General features: G+C 37.7%; 1 protein-coding gene across 2 annotated transcripts in view; it reads right to left on the bottom strand.

Annotated features, from left to right (window-relative positions):
- The window catches only part of lgr4 (leucine-rich repeat containing G protein-coupled receptor 4), a 58293-nt gene extending 48148 nt beyond the window's left edge, over nucleotides 1-10145 (bottom strand). The window contains exons 1-2 of one of the 2 annotated variants that reach the window (XM_059530269.1): nucleotides 9831-10145; nucleotides 9345-9631 (exon numbers count right to left, since the gene is read on the bottom strand). In XM_059530269.1, coding sequence (XP_059386252.1) covers nucleotides 9345-9541 — 197 coding nt within the window. In that variant the 5' untranslated portion in view covers nucleotides 9542-9631; nucleotides 9831-10145. The remainder of the gene's footprint in view (nucleotides 1-9344; nucleotides 9632-9830) is intronic. The other variant, XM_059530263.1, reaches the window with a different exon arrangement.
- Between the last annotated feature and the right edge of the window lie 13321 nt (nucleotides 10146-23466).

Below are 23466 nucleotides of genomic sequence, written 5' to 3'. Positions count from 1 at the left end.
CGGTCAGGAAGTGTGCGGCTGTGGAGCGATGATGGACTCCAGGTCGCCAGGGGTCACGCAAGCAGGCAGAGAGGAAATGCCAGCCAAGTGGCACCACGTAGGACCACACACGTTCAAACCTTCGGCAAGGAGGAGAGGTGCCATGTTAAACACTCCTTACTGGAAGAGCTGGACAGAGAAGACATCCGCACTTCTTCAGCTGCTGGACACTTCTCAAGGAGTCAAACCACCGGAGAACACAACACACGCAAACCTTGGATTAGAGCTCATCTCCGGTCCGACTCCTACTGGGGACTACTTGTCAGTCCACTAATCTAGTCCTCATAGTTCCTCACAGCAGAATGGACATTTGGCGGATATTTTCTCCACATGGGTTGAAATCCACGGAACAAGGGCATGGCCAATAAGGCTTGATTTGAGGTCTGAGTGCAGCACGTGTAAACACTCGCAATGAATTAAGAAACTCTGGCAGCCTAACAATCTCTCTCTTTGTCCCACACCCACCAGAGAAAAGCTCTTATGTGTCTCTCTAATCATCATGAGCCATCATTCACGCTCATCAAAAATAGAGGGAAGTGAAAGAAAACCAAAAGAACCAAAAAGGGAAAGATACATGGTGACAGAAAGATGCTATTTGGTATGGGAATTATGGCTGGGCGATATATGAAAAATATTTTACGATATTCTATATATATATATATATATATATATATCACGGTTCGGTACGTACCTCGGTTTTAAAGTCACGGTTCGGTTCATTTCCGGTACAGTAAGGGAAAGAAATGGAAACATTAAACCGCAGGTTGTTCATTTTTTTAACAATTTGTTTACACTTTTTTTTTTAAATACTTTTTAATTAAATATATATATATATATAATTTAAAAAGAATAAGAAATAAAATACTGCTGCAAAGTTCTCCACTAAATAAAATACTCTCAGTCTCAAACCAATATCATATAATAAAATTAGAGCTGAAACAACGAATCGATTTAATCGATAAAAATCGATTATTAAAAGAGTTGTCAACTAATTTAGTCATCGATTCGTTGCTAAATAACTTTTATTTGCCGTAAACGGCTCATTTCGTGCATATTTCAAATCTGCGGTGACCAAAGTGTGGCAGTAATGAGCCACCGGAGGTTTTACTCAGCCAGTACAGCAGGAGAAGTAGCGAATAGCCAATAGCTGGCCTCGTTTATGTCACGTGCTTCCCGAACAGTGTCTCTGCAGCATTTAGCGGGATGTGGGAGACTGGGAGTACTTTACTTTGAGCCTTCAAAAAAGAAGAGTAACCTGTAAACTCTGCACTACTGAACTGTTTAAGGGGACGTTCACATATCGCGTCTTTTGCGCGCTCAAGTTCGTTATTTCCAACACCGCACCGCATCGAGTTAAAAACATCTCAACTTTTCAGAATGCTGCAAGCGCATCGCGGGTCATGTGACAAGAACTAACCAATCAGCTTCATCCTTTCCCGTAACAACGTTAAAAGCTCAGTCAAGATGAAAGGAACAGCTGATCATAGTTGTATATGGATTTCCATTTTGAAATAAATTTAGTAGCAGAGCTACTGCAAGCGATTTTTTGAGCTGCAAATCCATTTATCCTTTGCTGAAATTTCCGCGTCTTCAAGGAGAGAGCACGTCATGGTTGCTTATCAAAGGCAGACGCCTCAGGGGCGCTTCTGCGCGAGCGCTTTGGAAAGAAGGAGAAAGCGGCGCGCCTAGCGTTTTTCCACGCGTTTTTAGGCGCGATTTGTGAACGGCCCCTAAGACTTTCATTTGTGCAGATTCTCCAGTACAATGTTGTTTGCAAATGTTTAGTCGTAAAAGCTGATAACATTGCTTTTTAACAGTTAACATTAAAAGCTTTACAAACATGTTCTGTGATCAGTTTGTAGTTTACCAGTTCAAAATTCAGTCGTGCAGCCTAATTATGACTGAATGACAGAGGTAAATGTTTAAAGATATTTGAAATGCACTTTTTTTCTAAGTATTCACTGCTCTTTTTCACACAGCAGGTTTTTTGATTGTGACTGTCCAATTTTTTTTTCTGGACAACCTTCTGATGGATTTTACTTTAAATTGTGAGTTCCATTCAGGTTTCATGCCACTGGCACTTTATTCGAAGGATTGTTTACAATTTCTCAGCAAAAGCTATAAAGCTGTTTCCCAGTAAATAATAAAATACAATGCACTGCAATTTTATTCTGTTTTATCCTTATTCTTAGTGAAAATATGTTCTGAAAGATTCCTTAAGCTTCGTTCGGGATGTTAAACTACTTTAGGAGCTCTAAGGACTGCCATGGTGAAAACATTATTTTAAATCTCCTTGTGAAATTTGCTAGAGTATGGGTCAGTGTTCTGATTGCAGAAGAGTTCGACAAAGGATTACTAACACAATAAAACAACTCCAGGTATATTTTTGATTAGGATATAACAGTGCAAAATGGTTAAAATCTCTTAATCTATGCTGAAGGATAAAGACCATTTATTAATAATTTACTTGGGGAAAAAATGGAAAAAACTAAAATATAAGTACATAAATCGATTAATCGTAAAAATAATCGACAGATTAATCGATTATCAAAATAATCGTTAGTTGCAGCCCTAAATAAAATATAATGAAAAATATAAATAAATAACTATGATTACAGTGCAGCATTACCAATCCCAGCTTGTAGGCCTGCTCATATTTAAAAAATATATATATAACTTTTCCAAAGTGTAAACCATCAACAGTTTCAGTTTTTAGACCTGCTCAGATTTCGTTATTGCATTTGACGGATCGGAATTAAGAGCAAAGGTCTGTTTAAATGCCAACGGGAGCTGCATTTGAGTTACAATCGTTTTTTCCTAGTGATGTTCACACTCGCGTGATGCCTTTTGAAAACCTTAGGCCGGTGACACACTGGCATATTGCACCTGTCAAACATAGTCTATTTTGCCGTCAATACTGTTGACAGTGTCCTTTATCAGTAGGCTTTATATTTATGCTCAACATGAAGTATAGATATTATTGTCGTGAAGACGAGATCCTGGTCTGTCGGCGGCCTCCCTCTATGTCACCTATAGTAGCAGCAGCGCGCCAGCGCCGTGTCAGGCACGATTCTGGTGTGTAAAGACACAGAAAACGCGAAGCAGCCGTCACGCAACTGACACGCAGCAGAAACGCCACGCAGTCAGTTTGTCGCCGGCCTTAGAATCAGCTGCAGGGCAGGATTTGCGCTGAACGCGGAGACTTCCGCCACTTAATATGTTCGTTTGGAAAAACGAAAATGTACCTATGTTCCACGTACAAAATATTGCATTCGGTCATTCGGTACACACGTGCACCGTACCGAAAGCCCTGTACCGAAACGGTCCGGTACAAATACACATACCGTTACACCCCTATTCAGCATTGTCTTCTCTTCCGTGTCTGTTGTGTGAGAGAGTTCAAAACAAAGAAGTCTGGATATCCGGTTCGCGAACGAATCATTCAGTTCACCAAATCGAACTGAATCGTTTTAAACGGTTCGCATCTCTAATACGCATTAATCCACAAATGACTTAAACTGTTAACTTTTTTAATGTGGCTGACAATCCCTCAATCCCCAATCAGATCCCTCTGATGAACACCGGATATGACAAACTGTGCTGTCTCACAACAGACACGGAAGAGAAGACAATGCTGAATAAAGTCGTAGTTTTTGCTATTTTTGGACCAAAATGTATTTTCAATGCTTCATAAAATTCTAACTGACCGACTCATGTCACAAGGACTACTTTGAAGATGTTTTTATTACCTTTCTGGACATGGACAGTATACCGTACACACAGCTTCAATGGATGGAGTAGGAGCTCTCGGACTAAATCTAAAATATCTTAAACTGTGTTCCAAAAATAAGGTCTTACGGGTTTGGAACAACATGAGGGTAAGTTATTAATGACATAATTTTGCAAATTGGGCGAACTAATCCTTTAAGTAATAAAAAAAACAGGATTAAACTGGATACGTTTTTATTTTTTTACTAGTTTTTAGCTAAGAACATAGGTCTGTCTACTATCTCTGTTCCAAAGTTCAAGTTTGGTGAACTCTGACCTGCGAATTCGCATCACGTGAAGATGTGGGACCAGTAGAAGATCGATATGTCACTGCGTGACATCTGTGTACAGAAGTAAAAAAATTAAGGAAGCGCTAGTTTTAGCCGTAGCGCAGCGTCCTATTTAATATAATGCATCTTTAAAAGATTATAAAATAAAAAAAAGAAGCTAGTTCAAAAAAAGATAGTTCAATATTTTTTTTATTTTACATCGTCGTCAAAATTATTCCAAAACTTTAGCAAAAATTCAATAGATCGCCTAGCCTTAATGGGAATCAAAAAGTAATTTTTCCACTTAACGTTTTAAATTATTTTACTTTTTGAAAAGAATAAATATTTGGTGAAAACTTGGATCCACTGCCTAATGATGAGATGATTCTATAATAAAATAAAACGCTAATAAAAAATATTTTACTAAATTAAAACAACAGATGAAACCTTAGATTAGGAAACAAATATTCACTATAACCTTCTTCCCTCAGTAACCCCCTAATTTGCTGCTTATTGATAACAAGTCAGGTAGGTGTTTTGTAATAGTTATGTTCAGGTTTGGGGTAAGGTTAAGGGATCTAGAATATAGAGATGCTAAGAAGTGCTTTGTAAGTACTAATACAATATGCTAGTCATATGCATGCTAATAAGCAAATAGTTAATTGTGAATATGTGTTCCCTAATCTAAAGTGTTACCAAACATTTCTTGCAAAAGAAAAAAAGGTGTTTTACAGGCCGATTTAATTCAATTCAATATTTGGCCTTAACTGTTAAACCGCTATACCAAACAAAACAAAAAAGCAGTAATATTTATTTCATGAATATTTGTACAATTCTTTATCTTTATCTACACAATGTCACATAAACAACCAGGCAGTAACTAAACTGATTTAGGTTTCACTGTAAGTTGTATGCGTTTGATTCACAAAAAAAAAAAAAAAAAATTTATATATATATATATATATATATATATATATATATATATATATATATTCATGCTGTAGATTCACTAGTGGATTGACTAGTGCAGGATTCGGTCATGGTCTTTTAAAAGTAAAAAAAAAAGTAAATGGTTCTTTACATTGGGAACATTGTTCCTAACCCTAGATTTTACTGTAGGAAGTTCAACATTTGGGACTCAAACTGGATATGCAATGTTGTTCTTGAAGAAAAGCGGTCACAGACATTCATGAGGCTTCACCTTTAACGGCTGAGAGAGTCTTTGCCAGAACGCTGAACACAGAGGGCCCTCTTCTCCTCCAGAGCTCTTCTCATGACCTGTGTGTGTGTGTGTGTGCGCGCGCGCGTGTGTCCAGGTATGACTGAAGGCTGCCTGTGTTCATGTACATAAAACAACCTTTATCCTGAACTATCCCAATTTACCTCATAACATCAGAGCTGTAAATCATTTGTGCAGCAATGAGGCATACAAACCATCTTCAGGTGAAGCAATGCATTAGATCAACTACACCAGAATTTACACAACAGTAATTTTAACTGACAGGTTCAATAAAACTGTGACTTGCTCTGGTGGCATACTCAAAAAAATCTAAATTAAAAAAAAGAGCACTGACAAACTTTATCCTCCACTTCACATTAAATCTCCCATTAAAAGTGCATTACCTCACCAGTCACTTTCTGTCACGTACCCCCTGACTGCACAGAAATGGTATTGTCTTCAGAGGTGAATGTGAAAAAAAGCACTCACTAATCGCTCTATACATTCAGAAAGGTGTGGAAAAATGGTGTAGCCGGTTCCATCTGACTGAGCTTGAAGACGTGCAACCCTTCCCACAGCCTTTAAGATGGAAAAGAACATGGCGTCTCTGTTTTGTTAATGGGACACAAAGGCACATTCCAGCTCCTCAATGCTGAAGGGCTTTACTGAGGCTGAGACAAGAGTGGGCTAATGGTGTGTGGACAGACGGTTAAGGGGGGATATCCCCACTGCACAGTACACACACACTCATATATACACAGGGGAAATTCATTCAGTCAGCAAGGGGACACCAAAAAATAGGCAAGGTAGACTGAACTGTAGAAAGGGTCAAAAGTAAAGGAGTCACGCGCTGGACTATGAAGGACGTGCCACTGAATCATAAGAAAAAACACATTCTTTAAACTTACTGGATAAGAACAAACAAGTAAGTGAGAAAGGGAAATAGCTAGGAAATCTTTTAATATTTTATTATTATTATTTTTTTGTCAGGAACAAGGTTACTGTATCTTTATGATATATACATAATTTTTTTTTTTTTTTTGCAATGATTCCATAAACACATATCTAAACATAAAGGTTCTGGTTCTGGCATTGATAGATCCATAAAGAACCTTTAACATCCGTGGAACCTTTCCATTGAACTTTTCAGTTTTTAAAGAAATTTTAATGTGTGAAGATCTGATCTAAAGGACCATTTCCACTAAAAAACCTTTTATGGAATGAAAAGTTTCCATGGATGTTAAACGTTCCTCAAGGAAACATAAGCAACAATAAAGAACCTTTATTTTTAAGTGTGTAAGAATAATACAACAAAGAAATTCTGAAATACATTCAGGTAATAATTTTTCAAAAACATCAGTTACACATATCTTGCCCTATACAACATAACAGACACATGTTTATGAGGTGCTTGTTAAAACATTATGAAGGCCATTTGATCGAAAGCAGAGTGTAATAAGCTATGAACCACTTGCAGTGGGAGTTAAGTATATAGTTACATCCGCCCATACAGCACAGTCAAGGTCAAAGTTTCTCTGGTGTGGAGCAATACTACAGTGCATATTTGTTTCTTAAGCAGGTGCTAAGTCTCTCGCTTGCCCTGCTCCGATACTCCGCCTAAACAGAGTATGATTAACCTGAAGCATTGCGCAACAACCTGTTGAAGTGAGCAAACTATATTAACCCCACAAGACTGAGAGCTGGTATCTGGACTAGGAGAATAATGATCAACCAGACTGTGCCTACTCTCTTTCTCTCATATTTTAAAAACATTTCCCTCCCTTTCTTTTTCTCAGACCCTTCGAATGCTGATATACTCCAACATATTTTTCTTTGTCACTTTACCAGTTTTTTAAACTTCAACTCCCTCTCTCTGTCGTCCTTTCTCTCGCTAATTCTCCAGTGCTGTTCTTCTCTGCGGGGAGAGACAGTGTGGCGACAGCTGAAGGCAACCCAGAGGACGGGCAGAGAGAACTGCCCTACTATTATCAATTACATAAATAAATACCAGAAATGCAGTTAAGCGTGCAGCAGGCCGACGCAGCCGGATGCAGCAATGCGGCTGGAACGGTGCGGCGCATTTCACAGCTCATGACTATTACCACACAGACTGACTGACAGATGTCCCATCATCTGCTCAGCATCACTTGAGGATTGATCTGTAATGTGTGTTTTTTTGAAGAAAAAAAAAGGGCTGTGCTAAAACTAAAAAATTAAATCTAACGTGGCCTGCTGGTCTTATATATATATATAGGTCACTCAAAACACTAATATGATTTATACAATGATAAAGCTGCCTAGCAAAATGTTTAAAAAACAAGAGCAACAACCAGGAGGGTTAGCATCCTGCTGATGCCTATACATGCAGCCCCCCCCCACTTGCATATAATTCACTGATATCCAAGATGGCCACTTCCACCACTAGTGTTAACTCTGTGGCTTTATTTCTGGCTTTATCGCTTCTTCAGACTGGACTTAGCTTGGCGTTGGGTTACACGCTCCAGCTTGGCAGAGATATTTCAAGAGCCCGGTCAAGCTGTTTTCGAAACGTATGGGCTCCAAGAGAGAGCTGCAGAATAAACATTTGCCTCCAGACACGCTTCTAAACACTTTGGCAGAAAAGTACCACACTTAATCACAACAGAGTGAAAACACAATGAATGCTGGTAAAGTGTAATGAGGTGAGGGATGTGATTCACACGTGCCACACAGCGGGCTCTGGCTCAGGCCAGCAATAAACCAGTCTTTCTGTACTAAGACAGATGGAAAAACTTGAGGGATAAAAAGTTCTCCAAGTCAACCAGAGAAAAATCAAACTATGCAGTTGATGCGAGTTCTCTGTTGATGAAGACCAACAGAGACAGCGTCAACAATGATGGCTATAACAATAACTTTAAAGTTTTAATAATCATTCTAATTCTATAATAAAGTAGTCAACACCCCAGCTGTAATGAACAATTAAAACATTGATAGCCAATCAGAATCCACCTGACTTTAAAGGTTTAGAGCATTAAATGTGGCACGGTTATACTAACAAAAAGAATGCATTTATGTGGACGCTAATATAGTTAACGATACAGTTATCGTTCTTGGTGTGAATGTACCTTTAGTCAGTAATGGTACAAGTTATAGCTTGACAGTAAACTTAGACACACTTTATGTTTTATTACTGTAAGAGGGCTCCTAAATTATCAACAAATCCATAAAGTTATTCAAAAATAAAGAAAAAAATTAATGGTAAAATAAGAATTCAGAAAGCAATAATACTAGTGTCCGTTACGCATTGTATAAAATCAGCAGCAGACTGCTGACTTGTGGAAAGCACTATTAATAGAAAAGCACCCCAACTCACCTCAAAATATAAATAACTGGCACAATATCTACCTTTTTATGCTGCATGGGTTTAAAAGCAGGCCGGTGAGGTTTTAAAGGCTGACTGACTTTAATAATGGATGAGCAGCCCTCTCTGTATTACCAGTTTGAGCCATACAGCATTTAGTCTGTACTCACACAAAGTACCCAAAGAGAGGCCCAATATGGACTTTGAGCTACAAAGTGAAAAACCTCTCCAATGAATCTCGGTCTCAAAACAACTGCCAGACTTATTCATACAAAACACATTTAGCTAAATGTAATAATCATACTTCTCAATATTGATTTCTCACTTCTAATCTTTAATATTGTGTTATGGTTTTCTGACTGCTATGCTGAAAATAAAACTGATTGTGTGCAGGTGTGTTTCTGAGTCATAGTTACAGTTTTTTTATGATTTGATATTATATGATCAATGATCTTACTCACTTGATGTCTGAAAACTATTTTAGACAAGTTATTGTTAGTTTACATAACTGCATAAATTACATGTTTGATTATTTCAGGGGATTACATGGTGTTTCTGGAGCAATTCGTTGTAGAAATATGTAACATGCGTAACATTGACACTGCAAGGACCGTTTTGAAAAGGGAGCCAAACATTTCTAGCCTATACATACAGTATGCACTTGTTCCCAGCATGAACTCAATTGTTAAACGTTACTGTGGTGACTTACAGGTAATAAGTGAAAGCGCTGAGGCCGGTGGGGACGGTGGTCAGTCCTCGTCCAGAGCAGTCCGCTCCTCCGTCTTCATCGCAGCGGCACAGCGGAGAGCATGTGGCCGGAGTGGACGGTCCCTCTCCCGCAGCAGCCGCCGCCGCCGCACAACCCCACAGCCCCAGCATGAGCATCCGGGCGGCCAGCAATGCCATTATTCTCCTCCTTTCGACCCAAAAGCCCCTCGAAGGAAATGCGTGGTGCTTGTTTCGCCAGCAAACAGAGATGTTGATAGCTCCTTTAACCTAAGAACAAGTACAATATCAGACTCTCGGAACTGGGTTGAATTCGTTGGGCTTGATCAGATTTAGACATGATGTGGGTTAACAAGTTAACGGACTAAAATTAAGATACATCATGTCTTATTGTTGTGAGTGCCCCAAAAGAAACGTTATGCTACCTGCTTTTCTTTCAGCCATGATCGGTGTAAATAAGTGCTCTTACCTAATGCCCGCGACCGATAAACAGATCGGGCCAGTCAACGGTCATTCTGCGCGGAGTCTCGAGCCTCACACCTCCAAAAACACACCAAATAAACACCTTTAGCTTGGATTCCCGGTCTAAACAAACGGGGCTCAAGATTGCCCCGATTCGCTAAGCGTCCGCTTCCAGGAAAACACTCACAAAACCGCGACGAAACACGGCGGTTACAACCGTATTTTCCCTCTCTCTCTCTCTCTGATTTGTTTCCTGTAGAAAACACAGTTCTCGGTCGAGCCTCACGTTTCCCTCTCTCTCTCTCTCTCTCTCTCTCTCTCTCTCTCTCTCTCTCTCTCTCTCTCTTTCTCTCTCTCTCTCTCTCTGCAGGACAGCCAGTGAGGTGCTGAATATGTTAATACAGACCTACATATTCATGATTTCTCGACGTCAGCTGTATAGTATGAAACCGGAGGCAGAAAACTTATGACTATAAAATATTCAAAAGGCTTTATTTACATATGGTGGCAGGGAACAGATTTAATAATAATTTTAAAAAATTGAAAAAAGTAACAAAAAGTTACTTAAAGTAACTTAGTAATTACAAACTGTAGCAGGCACCTTTACCCAATTCAAATTCCAAATAAGAAAAAAAAAAACATAACTTCACAGCCCATCCACAAAGCAGTAATCCTACAATAATAATTTTCAGGAAATTACAAAAGCTAGAGCATGTGCGTACTTATAAAAATAGAGATTTTAATAAGAATTCAAAGTGTTTTGTGTAGCGTAAACATTAAAAATAAAGTTGCTTTGAAAGTGCTTTAAAATGTCAGAGGGAACAGATGCAGAATCTGTAATTCAGTGAAATGAGAAGTGCCTAAATACCTTTGCAAGGTATTGTATATTTAAAACCATCATTTGCAGATATTTACAGTAATATTTCTCCATCTGAACTCTCCAAAGTTTAAACTTTTAAGTCATATTTGAAAAGGCCAAGAGAATACAATATACACTCTACCCATTCTGGCTGCTTATTAGCACAAACTGTCTGTGATAACATAAGAGAAAGACTGTCTTCTTCTGCCAGTACTCCTGTTTTTCTCAGCTTTATAAGCCATGGTAAAGTTTTCATAAATGTCTGCACAGCTACACACTTTGCTGCACCACCCATGGGATTACATGGCACTGACTCATAAACTAAGAGGGTAAAAGGAAAGAGACAGAGAAAAAAAAATTGTTTAATGTTTTGGCCAGAGTGCGTGTGTTTTGTAAGTTCTTCCATGTTACCTCCTCGATACAAGCTCCACTGACGTCAGGTTTAGCTATCTGAAATCACTAAAGCTTGCTTTTATAGGCAGATATTTGTCCAGACTGTAGCTCTTTATCTTATCAGCCAAACGCTACACCTCACACCATTATCATTCTATTGCATTTGACTATGTTATTTTTCAGTGTTTTATCTTCATTTCTGTTATGCCCAGATGCCTACAGGGACAGATTTTTCCATGGAGCTGTATTTAAAACTTAGACCGAAAGTAAACACAAAAATAAATTGTCTAAAGTGAACTTGCACTCCTCTCAGGATAAAATTAAATCTTCCCATACCACTAATAATGTCAAACTTATGACGTTACCTTGGCAAATGAATGTTTCGTTTGTAGTATACTGTTTTGATATTCATCACTAATCAAGGTATGTCTGCTTTGGGTATGTGAATAATTATAAGGTTTGTTGAATTCCTTCGCTCTGTATGTCAGCAGCCACCTTCAAGTTAGCATGTTTGGGAAACAGATCCAGCTCCTGTGTCAAAACCTGCTGTCGCTTTCTTTAACTGATTGTGTGAATATGGAAAAATGGCATACCTAGGATAACCGATGGCCTACACAAGAGCAGTTACACAGGATCAATTCATAGAGGCAGTATTATTGTCATTTTGATGCAGGGGTTCAATCTGATTGTCGATATATGTGCTGCAGCAGCAACGGTCTCAGTTCCCAAGGGCAGGAAGGGCCCAGGAGGCAATGGGTTTTCATGCAAATACAATTTGCATTAGCACCAGTGACAGCTGACCAGTGAAAAGGCACTTGTGCAACCTGTTGTGATAGATGGCCCAAAGAGGAAATGACATGGGTGAGAGCACATTTGAATGGCACATATCACGATCCCGCTGCAAATAGACAGTGACTATCAAAACAGGGTTATCAAAGCTGTGAATGGGGAGAGGGAGATACAGACACAAAATACAGTAAGATCAACTACTGTTATAACAATTTCATTATGAAGAAGAAAACAGATAATGTGGAGGGGAAAAAGACAGAATCTGATTTAGTAACAGACAGAGAGAGGTATACAGTTTTTTTGAGATATGCAGTAAAATTGAGATCAATTTAACAGTAGCTTACGACATTTGATTGTATTTGACCATTATCATTATTTTTATCATAGTTTTCAGAGCTTAGTGATTTTTAAATGATTGAAAAAATACATTACATTACATTGTAGAAATATAATAAAACAAGTCATAAACTATGTGGTGTGGCAAGAAACCCAGATACTGTAGTTTTAACCCATTAAATAGGCTACATAAATTAAATTCTGACATAAATGAACAAAACTGCTGGCATATCAAATTCACAAATAATAATAAAACCTCTTTAAACAGATAATAATAATAAAAAAAACTTACTTCTGTCCTGACTATTATTCAGATGATCAAGATGATTATTTAACAAAAGTATCAACATTTATATTTATTAACTTATCTATTAATTAGGCTACGCAGATTTTTTTTATCCAGTGAAAATTTTGGGGTGGAAAAAGTCACAATTCACCACACAAACACAAAGCAATATCACAATATTCAATTTCAAGTCCAAAGAGAGAGGGAGGAGGGGGGGGGCAATAAGATAGCTCTGAACATTCAGTTTTCATGGCTTGGCAAAACAAGTTTTGTTTTTATTAAATGTGGAATTGCTCTGACATGGTTAGCAACAGTTATAGTAGAATGGACCATATTCAAAATACGTGTAATGCTAAGAAAGGGCTGGCTAAAAGTAAGGCTTACAGATATAACCGATCATTCAATCGAGCAATACTCGAGATCAGTTTATTGAGTGATCATCTATCGCCATCTGCCGTTAAAATTCTAAAATGCATGTTGGGATTGACGTTTTATTCAACTTTAAGTACAGCAGGAGTGGAAAACACTGACACTCAGTGGTAGCATAAAACAGGGCTTTTCAAACTTTTTAATGCTAAAGACAACTGATTAAAAATGCTGTACTGTACCCTTAAAGCCAACTGAAGATATTTAAATATTACCTGCAAAGTAAGTATTTACTGTAGGCCTACATTGTATTCTGATCAAATTGTATCTTTTTTTTCTAGTCATATTATAGTAATGTTAGACATGTGAACATATAAAACATTTTAAATTAAATTAAAATGTATTTTTATGAAACCTTTCATAATAAATATTTTTTTCCAAAACAGCTTACAGACCATTAAGCCTTACAACAAACTTATTGGCAAGGTGCAACCCACAAAACAGCTAAGAATTCTAGAAATTTGTTGAGGAAATAAAAAGAAAATCTCAGAGTTAATCACTAAAGGAGTTCCCAGCATAACATATTTTGGCACTGCACGTAGTATACACATACTGTTGTTTGTATGTGCACACAGTCACACACATTCAACTGCTTTTCCCACCTACAGCAGCAATCTTCCTCTACAAGCACTTAATCAAAATGTATCTATTAGAAAAACCCAATAGTATCAACGAAACTGCACCAAAACCACTACTCAAATCCTAACAACTTAATACACTTCCTGAAATCCAGATCCTCAAAAGACACAGTGGATGCCAACACAGCCACCCCATCATGTTCTTCTAGCAAACTGTCTGGGCATTAACCATACCAAACCACAAACCACTACATGCTCTACCCGTCAGGGCAACTACAAATTATGATGAATTTGTGATTAGATCAAAGTGCTGCCATGTGCTACTGATCACAGAGAGTGTACCGCCCATTATAGGAGTCAACCGCAAGACACTACATGTCATTGAGATGCAAAACCACACTCAGCAGCCACATCAATGTGGCAATAGACAGTGGCAGGAACTCTAGAAGTCAAGACAATTGTCATCTAGCACTGAAAGCATGAGCCAGGACAATGTCAATGGCAAAAACAGCTAAGTTTAAAAGCATCTTTAACATAAAAAATACATAAAAATATAAAAATATTTTTTTTACATACATAATTAGCATATTTGAATTTTAGTGATCTTTTCACTTACCCCATTACATTTCACAAAACAAAAAAATAAATAAATAAAAATAATAATAATAATAATAAAAACATATTGAGACCTGCTTCATAAACAGCATAATAATATGCATAATAACAATGTCTGAATCACAAATCACAACAATACTTTGGTGATTTGGGCAGATCTGTTTAAAATGTCGTGGAAAAGTTCATTTCAGTAATTCAACTCAAATTGTGAAACTTGTGTATTAAATAAATTCAATGCACACAGACTGAACTAGTTTAAGTCTTTGGTTCTTTAAATTGTGATGATTTTGGCTCACATTTAACAAAAACCTTCCAATTCACTATCTCATCAAATTAGAATATGGTGACATGCCAATCAGCTAATCAACCCAAAACACCTGCAGAGGTTTCCTAAGCTTTCAAAATGGTCTCTCAGTTTGGTTCACTAGGTTACACAATCATGGGGAAGAGTGCTGATCTGACAGTTGTCCAGAAGACAATCATTGACTCCATTCACAAGAAGCCACAAACATTCATTGCCAAAGAGTGCTGTATCCAAGCATGTTAACAGAAAGTTGTGGAAGTGGAAGGAAAAAGTGTGGAAGAAAAAGATGCACAACCAACCAAGAGAACCGCAGCCTTATGAGGATTGTCAAGCAAAATTGATTCAAGTTTCATTTAGGGAACTTCACAAGGAATGGACTGGGGTCAAGGCATACAGACATGTCAAGGAATTTGGCTACAATTTCATATTCCTCTTGTTAAGCCACACCTGAACCACAGGCAACGTCAGAAACGTCTTACCTGGCTAAGGAGAAGAAGAACTGGACTGTTGCCCAGTGTTAAGTTTCCACAGTCTGTGATGATTTGGGGTGCAATGTCATCTGCTGGTGTTGGTCCATTGTGTTTTTTGAAAACCAAAGTCACTGCACCCGCTTACCAAGACATTTTGGAGCACTTCAAGCTTCCTTCTGCTGACCAGCTTTTTGAAGATGTTGATTTCATTTTTCAGCAGGATTTGGCACCTGCCCACACTGCCAACAGCACCAAAAGTTGGTTAAATGACAATGGTGTTGGTGTGCTTGACTGGCCAGCAAACTCATCATACCTGAACTCCTTAGAGAATCTATGGGCTATTGTCAAGAGGAAGATGAGAAAAAAAGAGACCAAACAATGCAGATGATCTGAAGGCCACTGTCAAAGAAACCTGGGCTTCCATAACACCTCAGCAGTGCCACAAACTGATCACCTCCATGCCACGCCGAATTGAAGCAGTAATTAAAGCAAAAGGAGCCCCTATCAAGTATTGAGTACATGTACATTAAATGAACATACTTTCCAGAAGGCCAACAATTCACAAAAAATGTTATGAAGTATTATAATTTGTTGAGATTTGGGTGGGTTTTTGTTAAATGTGAGCCAAAATAATCACAATTAAAAGAACCAAAGACTTAAACTATTTCAGTCTGTGTGCATTGAATTTATTTAATACACAAGTTTCACAATTTGAGTCTAATTACTGAAATAAATGAACTTTTCCACAACATTCTAATTTATTCAGATGCACCTGTATATACAGTAGAAAAACTGTATTTGTAAAGAGTAGTATGTCATAATTCACAATCATAAAACATATAAATGACTTACAACTTTTGGTGAGACTCTGATGGGCAAATCCAATTTGCAGTGAGGCCAAAGGAGAGGATTTGTGAATGACAGTGAAGTGACACAGCTGATGGTATTAGGTCACATGACAATCACAATGTGACCAACACAGTTCATTTGGACTGTATTCATGCTACACACATTCATACTGTATAGAACATACTTTTTAACAGTTGCAAAATAAGTACTTATTCAAAAGAAGTACTTACTTGCAAAATATGCCGTTTTGAATGCAGCCTAAAGCTGTTCTTGATTCACTCACTGATTTATTGATCTGCTCAGAAAAAAGATTCCAGTTAATGACTCGTCTTGGTCTGACTCAAAATGAGCCAAGAACAGGACGTGAGTGCAGAAGAACTGACTGAAGTGCAGAAGAAACTGATTGGAAATTAAGTGACTAATTCCAAATCTTAGAATTGTTTATTGCCAATGGAAATCATATTTATGTTATAAAAGACTGTTAATTGTTTGTGAATTAAAGCTGCTGTAAAATGGCAGGGTCTTTGCACACATCCCTACTGAAAAAACAACAACAAAAAAAAACACTTTTGCTGGCTGACTGGTCTTTGCTGGTTTAAGCTGGTCTTCCAGCCTGGCCAAGCTGGGTTTTCGGCTAAGACCAGCTCACAAGCTTAGGCTTGTTTCAGTTATTGATGTTTTTTTCAGCAGGGATTGTATGAAATCCTACAATGCTGACTATTTATAATAATTCATAATATACTGTATCAAGCCTGTTAAACTTTATCCTTTCTGTGCTTTTATGCACGTTAGACCCCCTCTCCTTAAATATGAATTTTGAGAATTTGCCCTAGTAAAAAAAACAAAACAAAAAAACAGTTATATTTAAAATACATTTATTTCATAAGTATAGTTAAAATCTATAAACATATTTACTCACATATCGCTCGAGATTTACTAATATAAAAATTATAATGAAATTTTATTTCGAGTACAACTTGTGCACAATCCACATTTCTTATTATTACCAGTTTAGTATGCCAAAAGTACAATTGCAGAATATTTTTATTCAGTACAAGAATATGTAAACGTATTTGTAGTATACTCAGCATGAAATAAATGTATTTCAAATACATTTTAGTATATTTATTTTTCACTAGGGTTTATGGGGCATATTGAATTAAATAAACAAAATAAATATGCACTAATTAATCAGAATGAATGATTGATCCCTTATTTCACTTGAGTAAATGCATTTTAACTCAAGTACATGATTTGTGTACTTAGCATGCATGAATTTACAGGGATGAGTGTGAGATTTGTGTGCATGTCTGGTCTTGCAGCACCTTATGCCACTCTCTTTCTCATTTCATCTGTCTCTCACTCTTTCTCTCTATTTTTCCCCCAGTCTCTCTGGGCCTGATCAATATTAAGCAGTTGAGTAACCAGAAATAAACCCCTCAGCATGCCACATTCTTCACGTCGGATAAATCCATCTCCTCCATTCCCCACATTTAATCCCCATCATCCTGCTTCATTCTTCCCTCCTCCCATCCAATCCATCCTGAATGTCTCAAAACAGCAGACGTGACTGACATATCTGAAATGTTTATACTGTAAGTCCTACAAATACAGAGAATTATTACCCAAAGACAGCAGATGTTTATGATCAAAGCTAGAAAATATGTAATGACGTTTGGAAAAGCAGAACAATTCAATGGAACACTGGAGCATCCGGTCCTAGATGGCGCTCATCCGCTTCTTAAACCCAAGACCTTGAAACAGCGCAAGATGTTTGATAGATGTGTAAGACAGACAGTCAGACCATGTCATATCCTCACAGAGTTGTTATTGTCTCCAGCCTGGTGATGGGGAATTTGAGGACATATCAGAGACAGAGCAGGGCAGAAATGAACAATTACATGTCAGACATAAGAGCCTTTCAAATCACGCTGTTAAAAATTTCTAAAGGAGGAGAGTGGCCATAAAGTAGCTGACCGCAGAACACTTGTCACATTGCTCAGCAGACATTATGCAAATATACTTCATCAGGCACTGTGGTCGTGTTGGATCCCTCTCTCTCTTCTGCTCTCCTCCAAGACACAAATGAATGAGGCCATTGAAGAAACTGCCGTTGGCTGTATGACAAAGAGATGTTGTGCACATTTTGTGTTTCTCAGTCACCAATTATCTCATTCTTAAGACCATTAGTAAATGTTATTACCCTTGATTCGGTTTCCATGGAAACAAAACATTGATTGAAATGTCAGAGAACTTTTTGAAGTCGATTATCTTAGGATAAATAGCTATTATTGTCACATTTATAACTAAAAGATGATGTTTTAAGTTTTTTAACTTGGTCATGGGACTGACACGAGTGTGGTGCTGTCAGTTATGTGTCTTTATTGTCTGACAGATAAAGCAGCCCTTCATGACTTCTTGTGGTGGACTCGCTTCAAAGCATGACGGCAAAGCCTTTAGAACTCGTCAACAAGAGTCTGGAATACTTGGAGTGGGTATGTTTTATGAGTGTGACTTCAATGCCCTTGCTCTGTCTGGTTGATGGTCAGTACAGTATGAAGGCTCACTGAACAAAAAATTCACACAGAAATTCCTGGTAAATTTCACATTGAATTATATATATATATATAACAACAACAACAAGTAACATTGAATTAAACTTGAAATGTTGAAGTAGTAAGTACATTTGTTCACTCATAAGTAAAGATGCAAATTAAATTGAATGGGCACAATAAATGAACTGAATTCTGTTCTTCATACCACTGTATCTCGACCCCCAACCCATGCAAGTTAGATTCTGCAGTGTATAATGTAGTAAACGCACTGTTATTTTGGGAATACAAAGGATTAGACAGGATAAATAGGTGTGGGAGAATGAACAGATTATCTTTAACTCTCACATCCATCAAAATGAATTAATCTTTGTACCAGTCTGTGAGAAATCTTTTCAATGGTGTAAGAGGTGTACAAGCACCTGAATTTATGTGTTGTATAATCCTGCTTGCTTTTCTCTGTCTGATGATACCCTTGGACATGTTTCCCAAAGACTTAAAAGTAAAATGTTAGCCACACACAAGCAGTACTTCATCTTAATGACATGTTTCCCATAAGTGCAATTGTTAAAGTAGCAAATAGAAATGTTCTTGAATGAGAACCAATGACCAATTGTAAACCTGTTATTTGCCATTTAAACAGATGCTTTATCAGATGCATTTTGATCGTTGCACACTATTTCATGGAATGAAATTTTTTTTTTAACTACATTAGGTAGATCTTTGGAACACTTCATTTTGTAAGGCCAACCATGGCATTAGCGTTAAAATGTGTCAGATATCATGACCATTTTCTGTGACAACACTGTACTCTACGAGTAAACTAACAAAATAATTCAAAAGCAGGTGTGTTTTATTTTTATTTATTTTATTAACACAAAACAAAACAAAACAAATAAAATAAAATAATTTACCATAATTGCACATTATCCCTCACTTAATAAAAAGTAAATCAAACTGGTTTCAGAAACAGTCTCAAGAGTGTTAAGATAATCTTGAGCATGATTCACATTGTTGTCAGGAAACCCAGCTATGCTACAAATCATAACTTTTGTATTCACTCTGAACAAGCAAGTGACAAGAGTGACCACTAAATTTGATAAAATAAAACCGGCCGACAAATTATATTAGCTATATTATTATTAGCTTTTTTAATTAAAAAATTTTTTTAAGATAAGAAGTCGTTTTAAAATACCCTTTTCTTTTAACTATGTGGAACTTTTTTGGGAATTTATTTATTTACATTTATTTAAATTTAACTGTTATGTTGGTGACATCATAACTGCTAGATTGCATTAGTCATAAACAAAGCATTATCACGACAATGGGATTTTAGGTGTTTGCATTAAGGCACTTTTTTCTCAAATGCACCACATCTATAATCATCCAGCAGCTTGCGTGTGAAGTTTGGTGTGAGGGTAGAGGAGCACAGAGAAATAAAGGGTATTAGAGTAGCCTCAGGCACGACTGCATCTTTCAAGTGGAGAGGGAGCATATCTGGGCATGTTAGTGGGCTGATGGGGACCTGAGTCCTGAGGTGGGATCTTAGAGCGTCTTGGCAAGAATCCACATGGCCTGTTTGTGCAGGTGCATCTTAAATTTCCTGGGGGCCCAAGTGATGTGAAGTGAGCCAAGGGTGAAATAAGGAGCAGTGCATATCCTCATGTGATCATGAACAGGGGTGTGTTACTTCAGGGCAATGGAGGTTAGACTTTACGTAGATGCTCTGCCTCTCTCCATACTCTCTTATCCCAGCTTCTAGTCATGTTTCAGGCATCTTATATCACAAAGCGAAGTCAGACATCTTCCCAGTGGAGTCCCTTAGAAGAACCACCTGCAGACTTTCTTCTGTTGGGAAATGTGTGGCTGCTTTTATGTCTTTGTAAGTGACATGAGCTTGCCTGGCAGGTAAGGGTCCTTATTGTGATTACATTCATCTTCTTTTTGGCTATGCGCACATATTGCTCTCTCAGAGACTCTCTAGTGGTCTGGCTCCTCTTTCAAAGCTGTTGAACTTCATTTCTGAAGTGCTAAGTGGAACTGTTGACACTTTCCATGCAGCTGTTTTACGTGACTTTTAAGAAAACAGACTTTTCACCTCATAAGTATTTTCTGATCAAGCCAAGCCACCCTCTGTGCCAACACTGTACAACCAAAAATACTGTTGTTGCAGTCTGCAGCAAATATGTAATTAGTGGAGAACAATAACTTTCTTAAAACTTCATTAAAAGCAACAGGATTTCAATCTCTTGTTTACCTGCCTCTTTGTTCTCTATTTTTGTATTTTTTTTGTATTGCAGTGGTTTTCAAACTCTCACTGAGAAGAAAATCCTTGGGAATCTGTGAGAATTATATTACAATAAATGATTTTAGAAATAGTATATTTGGAGTTGTCAGATCTAAGTTGTTAGACTAATGTATGTGTAATTTACATGAATTTGATATTATTACTTATTTCTACTTTTTTTGGAAATCATTAGATGAATCATGGTTGTTGTATTCAATTTAAATCTCTTTTTAATACTAAGATCTAGTTTAACACAAGGTTAACACACCTTATTACTCTAACAGGAAAATAGACAAAAAGATTTGCTGTCAACTATTTCTTTAATATTCACTGGGGGTCCTGCGCATCAAAACCTTTGAAACCCATGACATATCCTTCCTTCTTCAGATCCCTAGTTCATTCAACAGTCGAGTTTACTAAATGAAATGGATGAAACTGAATTTGAGATGAGCTTCAGCTGATTTCATTTTCTCAGTATACTTTGCTTCAGACAGCTAAAAGAGAGTAAATGTTTGGAACTAGGTGTTATTTTATGTGCTTTTACTCAAGATTAATATGGGGGGATCTGTTAGTGGTTAATGTTCTGTTATGTTGGGATTTAAAAGTGTTTCTGTAATGTCTGACTTGCCATTGTGGTAAAGAGTAGAGCCTGTGGTTAGACTGAGGATTGGCTAAGTAACTTTAAGATTATATGCTGCTTTATTTAAAAAGCAATGGCTGTGCGCACTTCAGCGCAGTGATAGTTTCTTTGTGAATTACATTAGCACATGCATGTGTGCTTGTGATATTGCTAGTTAGCAGTTAAATGCAAGAGATTTCAGTGTGTGATAACCCCCCCCCCTCCCCCCAAACCAATTAAGCACAAACCCTACCCCACCAATGATTTCATTGGTCACCTCAATTTCTCAGTCACCAGTTTACAAAAGATCAGACTTCACAGATTCAGTTTAAAGCTCAGAAAAATCATATGAATCAGAATGTGACAATATCTATCAAGATGTGCTACCAGAGCTATACTAAGGTTAGGGTAAGCTGTTTCAGCGCTGTGTAGGTGATCAGCACTCTGGCCAATGAAATCTTTAGAAATGGTTGCGAGGCAGGAAGAGCGCTGGCTTGGGAGAAATAAAAAATGCAATTTTGAGTTAAAGGGGTCATATGATGTGATTTCAATTTTTCTTTTCTCTTAGTAGTGTTATGAGTTCTTGGTGCATGAAGAAGATCTGTAAAGTTGCAAAGACTAAATTCTCAATTCCAAAGAGATATTCTTCATAAAAGTTAAGACTTTGCCACGCAAACGGCTCATTCAAACACGCCCCCACATATCTACGTCACTATGTGGAAATATTTGCGTAATGCTGCACAAATGTTCATGCAAAGACAAAGAAGGCGTGGTTCAAGTAACCGCAGTTAGTGTTGAAGCACTTTATTTGTCCTTCCAAAAATAGATGCATTTAGGAATCTTTAAAGGAGTCATACCCTCATATTACCTTGGATACCTACTGCTGTATTATAGTCTTTCAGGCCCTTCTAAAAAAGAAAAGTGGAAAAAAAATAAACACAGAGCTCCTCAGACCCTTATCTCTGTAGGCATTATTGTCTCGCGAGATCTGATGCGATATTTTGGCTGTCATGGACGGTCATTATAATAATGCAAATGAGGGGCACGTTGATTGGTTGCAGGAAGGAGGGGGGTTGACACCTCAGGTAACGCTTAAGCATATCATTACAAACTGACATCATGGCGCAAGTTGTGAATGAACACGACCGGCTTCCCAGCCAGTGTATAAGTATGGGGCGCCGTTTAGGGCTTAAATCAAACTTCATTCACGCACACATATGAAACACGCTTGCATATATACTAAGTACTAGTCACACATACATGTATATGAACTATCTACGCACATAAAGTTACTCATATGAGACGTGAGCACAGCACACACACACAAATATAAGACGTGAGCACACACACACACAAACTAGACGGGGCCTCATGTAAGCGTTAGGCAATAAATAAACAATAACCGAATTCATGATGATCTCAGTCATTTGTTTTTTGCAAAGTACGTTAGCAGCCATTCCCCATACCTCGAAGCTAATACTCCCGCCAGAGTTGTGCCTGGACGCGTTCATTGAACGATAATTCATGAACTCGTTCATGTTTTGGACTGAACTGAACGTACCGCATTACTGCCTGATGAACGTTACTGTGAAGTCGTTCATTCTGGTGTCTGTGAACGCCACGCTCTCTCAGTTTAACTTCGTTCAGTAGGATGCCAGATTTCTATAAAGCCTTCCAGGCGAAAACCCACCTAAAACCCACCGTAAACCTGCCTTAATATGTAGCGGAAAAAACACCCAATCTGGCAACGCCAGACTCTCTTGTTCAAACTCGCTCATCAAAATGAACAAATCTTTTTTCGAGTCATTTCGTTCATTTAAGGGGCTTTAAATGTTACTATTAACTGGCAAATTCCCCGAACACATCAACCTACGCAATCTTGATCATATTCTGAATTAAGAAATCATTATAATGCAGTCAAAAGTCCGTTTTTGCAGTCAGTTTACAGGGAACATAAATAATTACTTCACCTCCAGTCTTTCGTTTATTTGTCTAGTGACAGACGCAATAGCATACAATAGCCGCATTAGCAGTTATGCTGTTTGTTACACACAGTAGAGCAATAAAAACACAGTCTTACCGTTTCAATTGCAGGCAATTTTGTTGGAATGGCGCTTTTCCCGAGCTTCGATGCCAACTTCGCCTGATATTGCCCCAAATTTGTGAAGGATTTCGGCGTACAATGTTTAGCACAAACACGTAACGATAAACCAGTGGAAGGGTTGAAGGAACCGCGTCATTAAAAATGAATTTAATCCACTGGTCTCTGATAGCTAGGTC

The sequence above is a fragment of the Carassius carassius genome, chromosome 3 (genome assembly GCF_963082965.1).
Source record: "Carassius carassius chromosome 3, fCarCar2.1, whole genome shotgun sequence".
In the NCBI taxonomy this organism is placed as follows: domain Eukaryota; kingdom Metazoa; phylum Chordata; class Actinopteri; order Cypriniformes; family Cyprinidae; genus Carassius; species Carassius carassius.
Note: the sequence above shows the minus strand (reverse complement) of the source record. Positions and strands in the feature narration are given on the sequence as shown.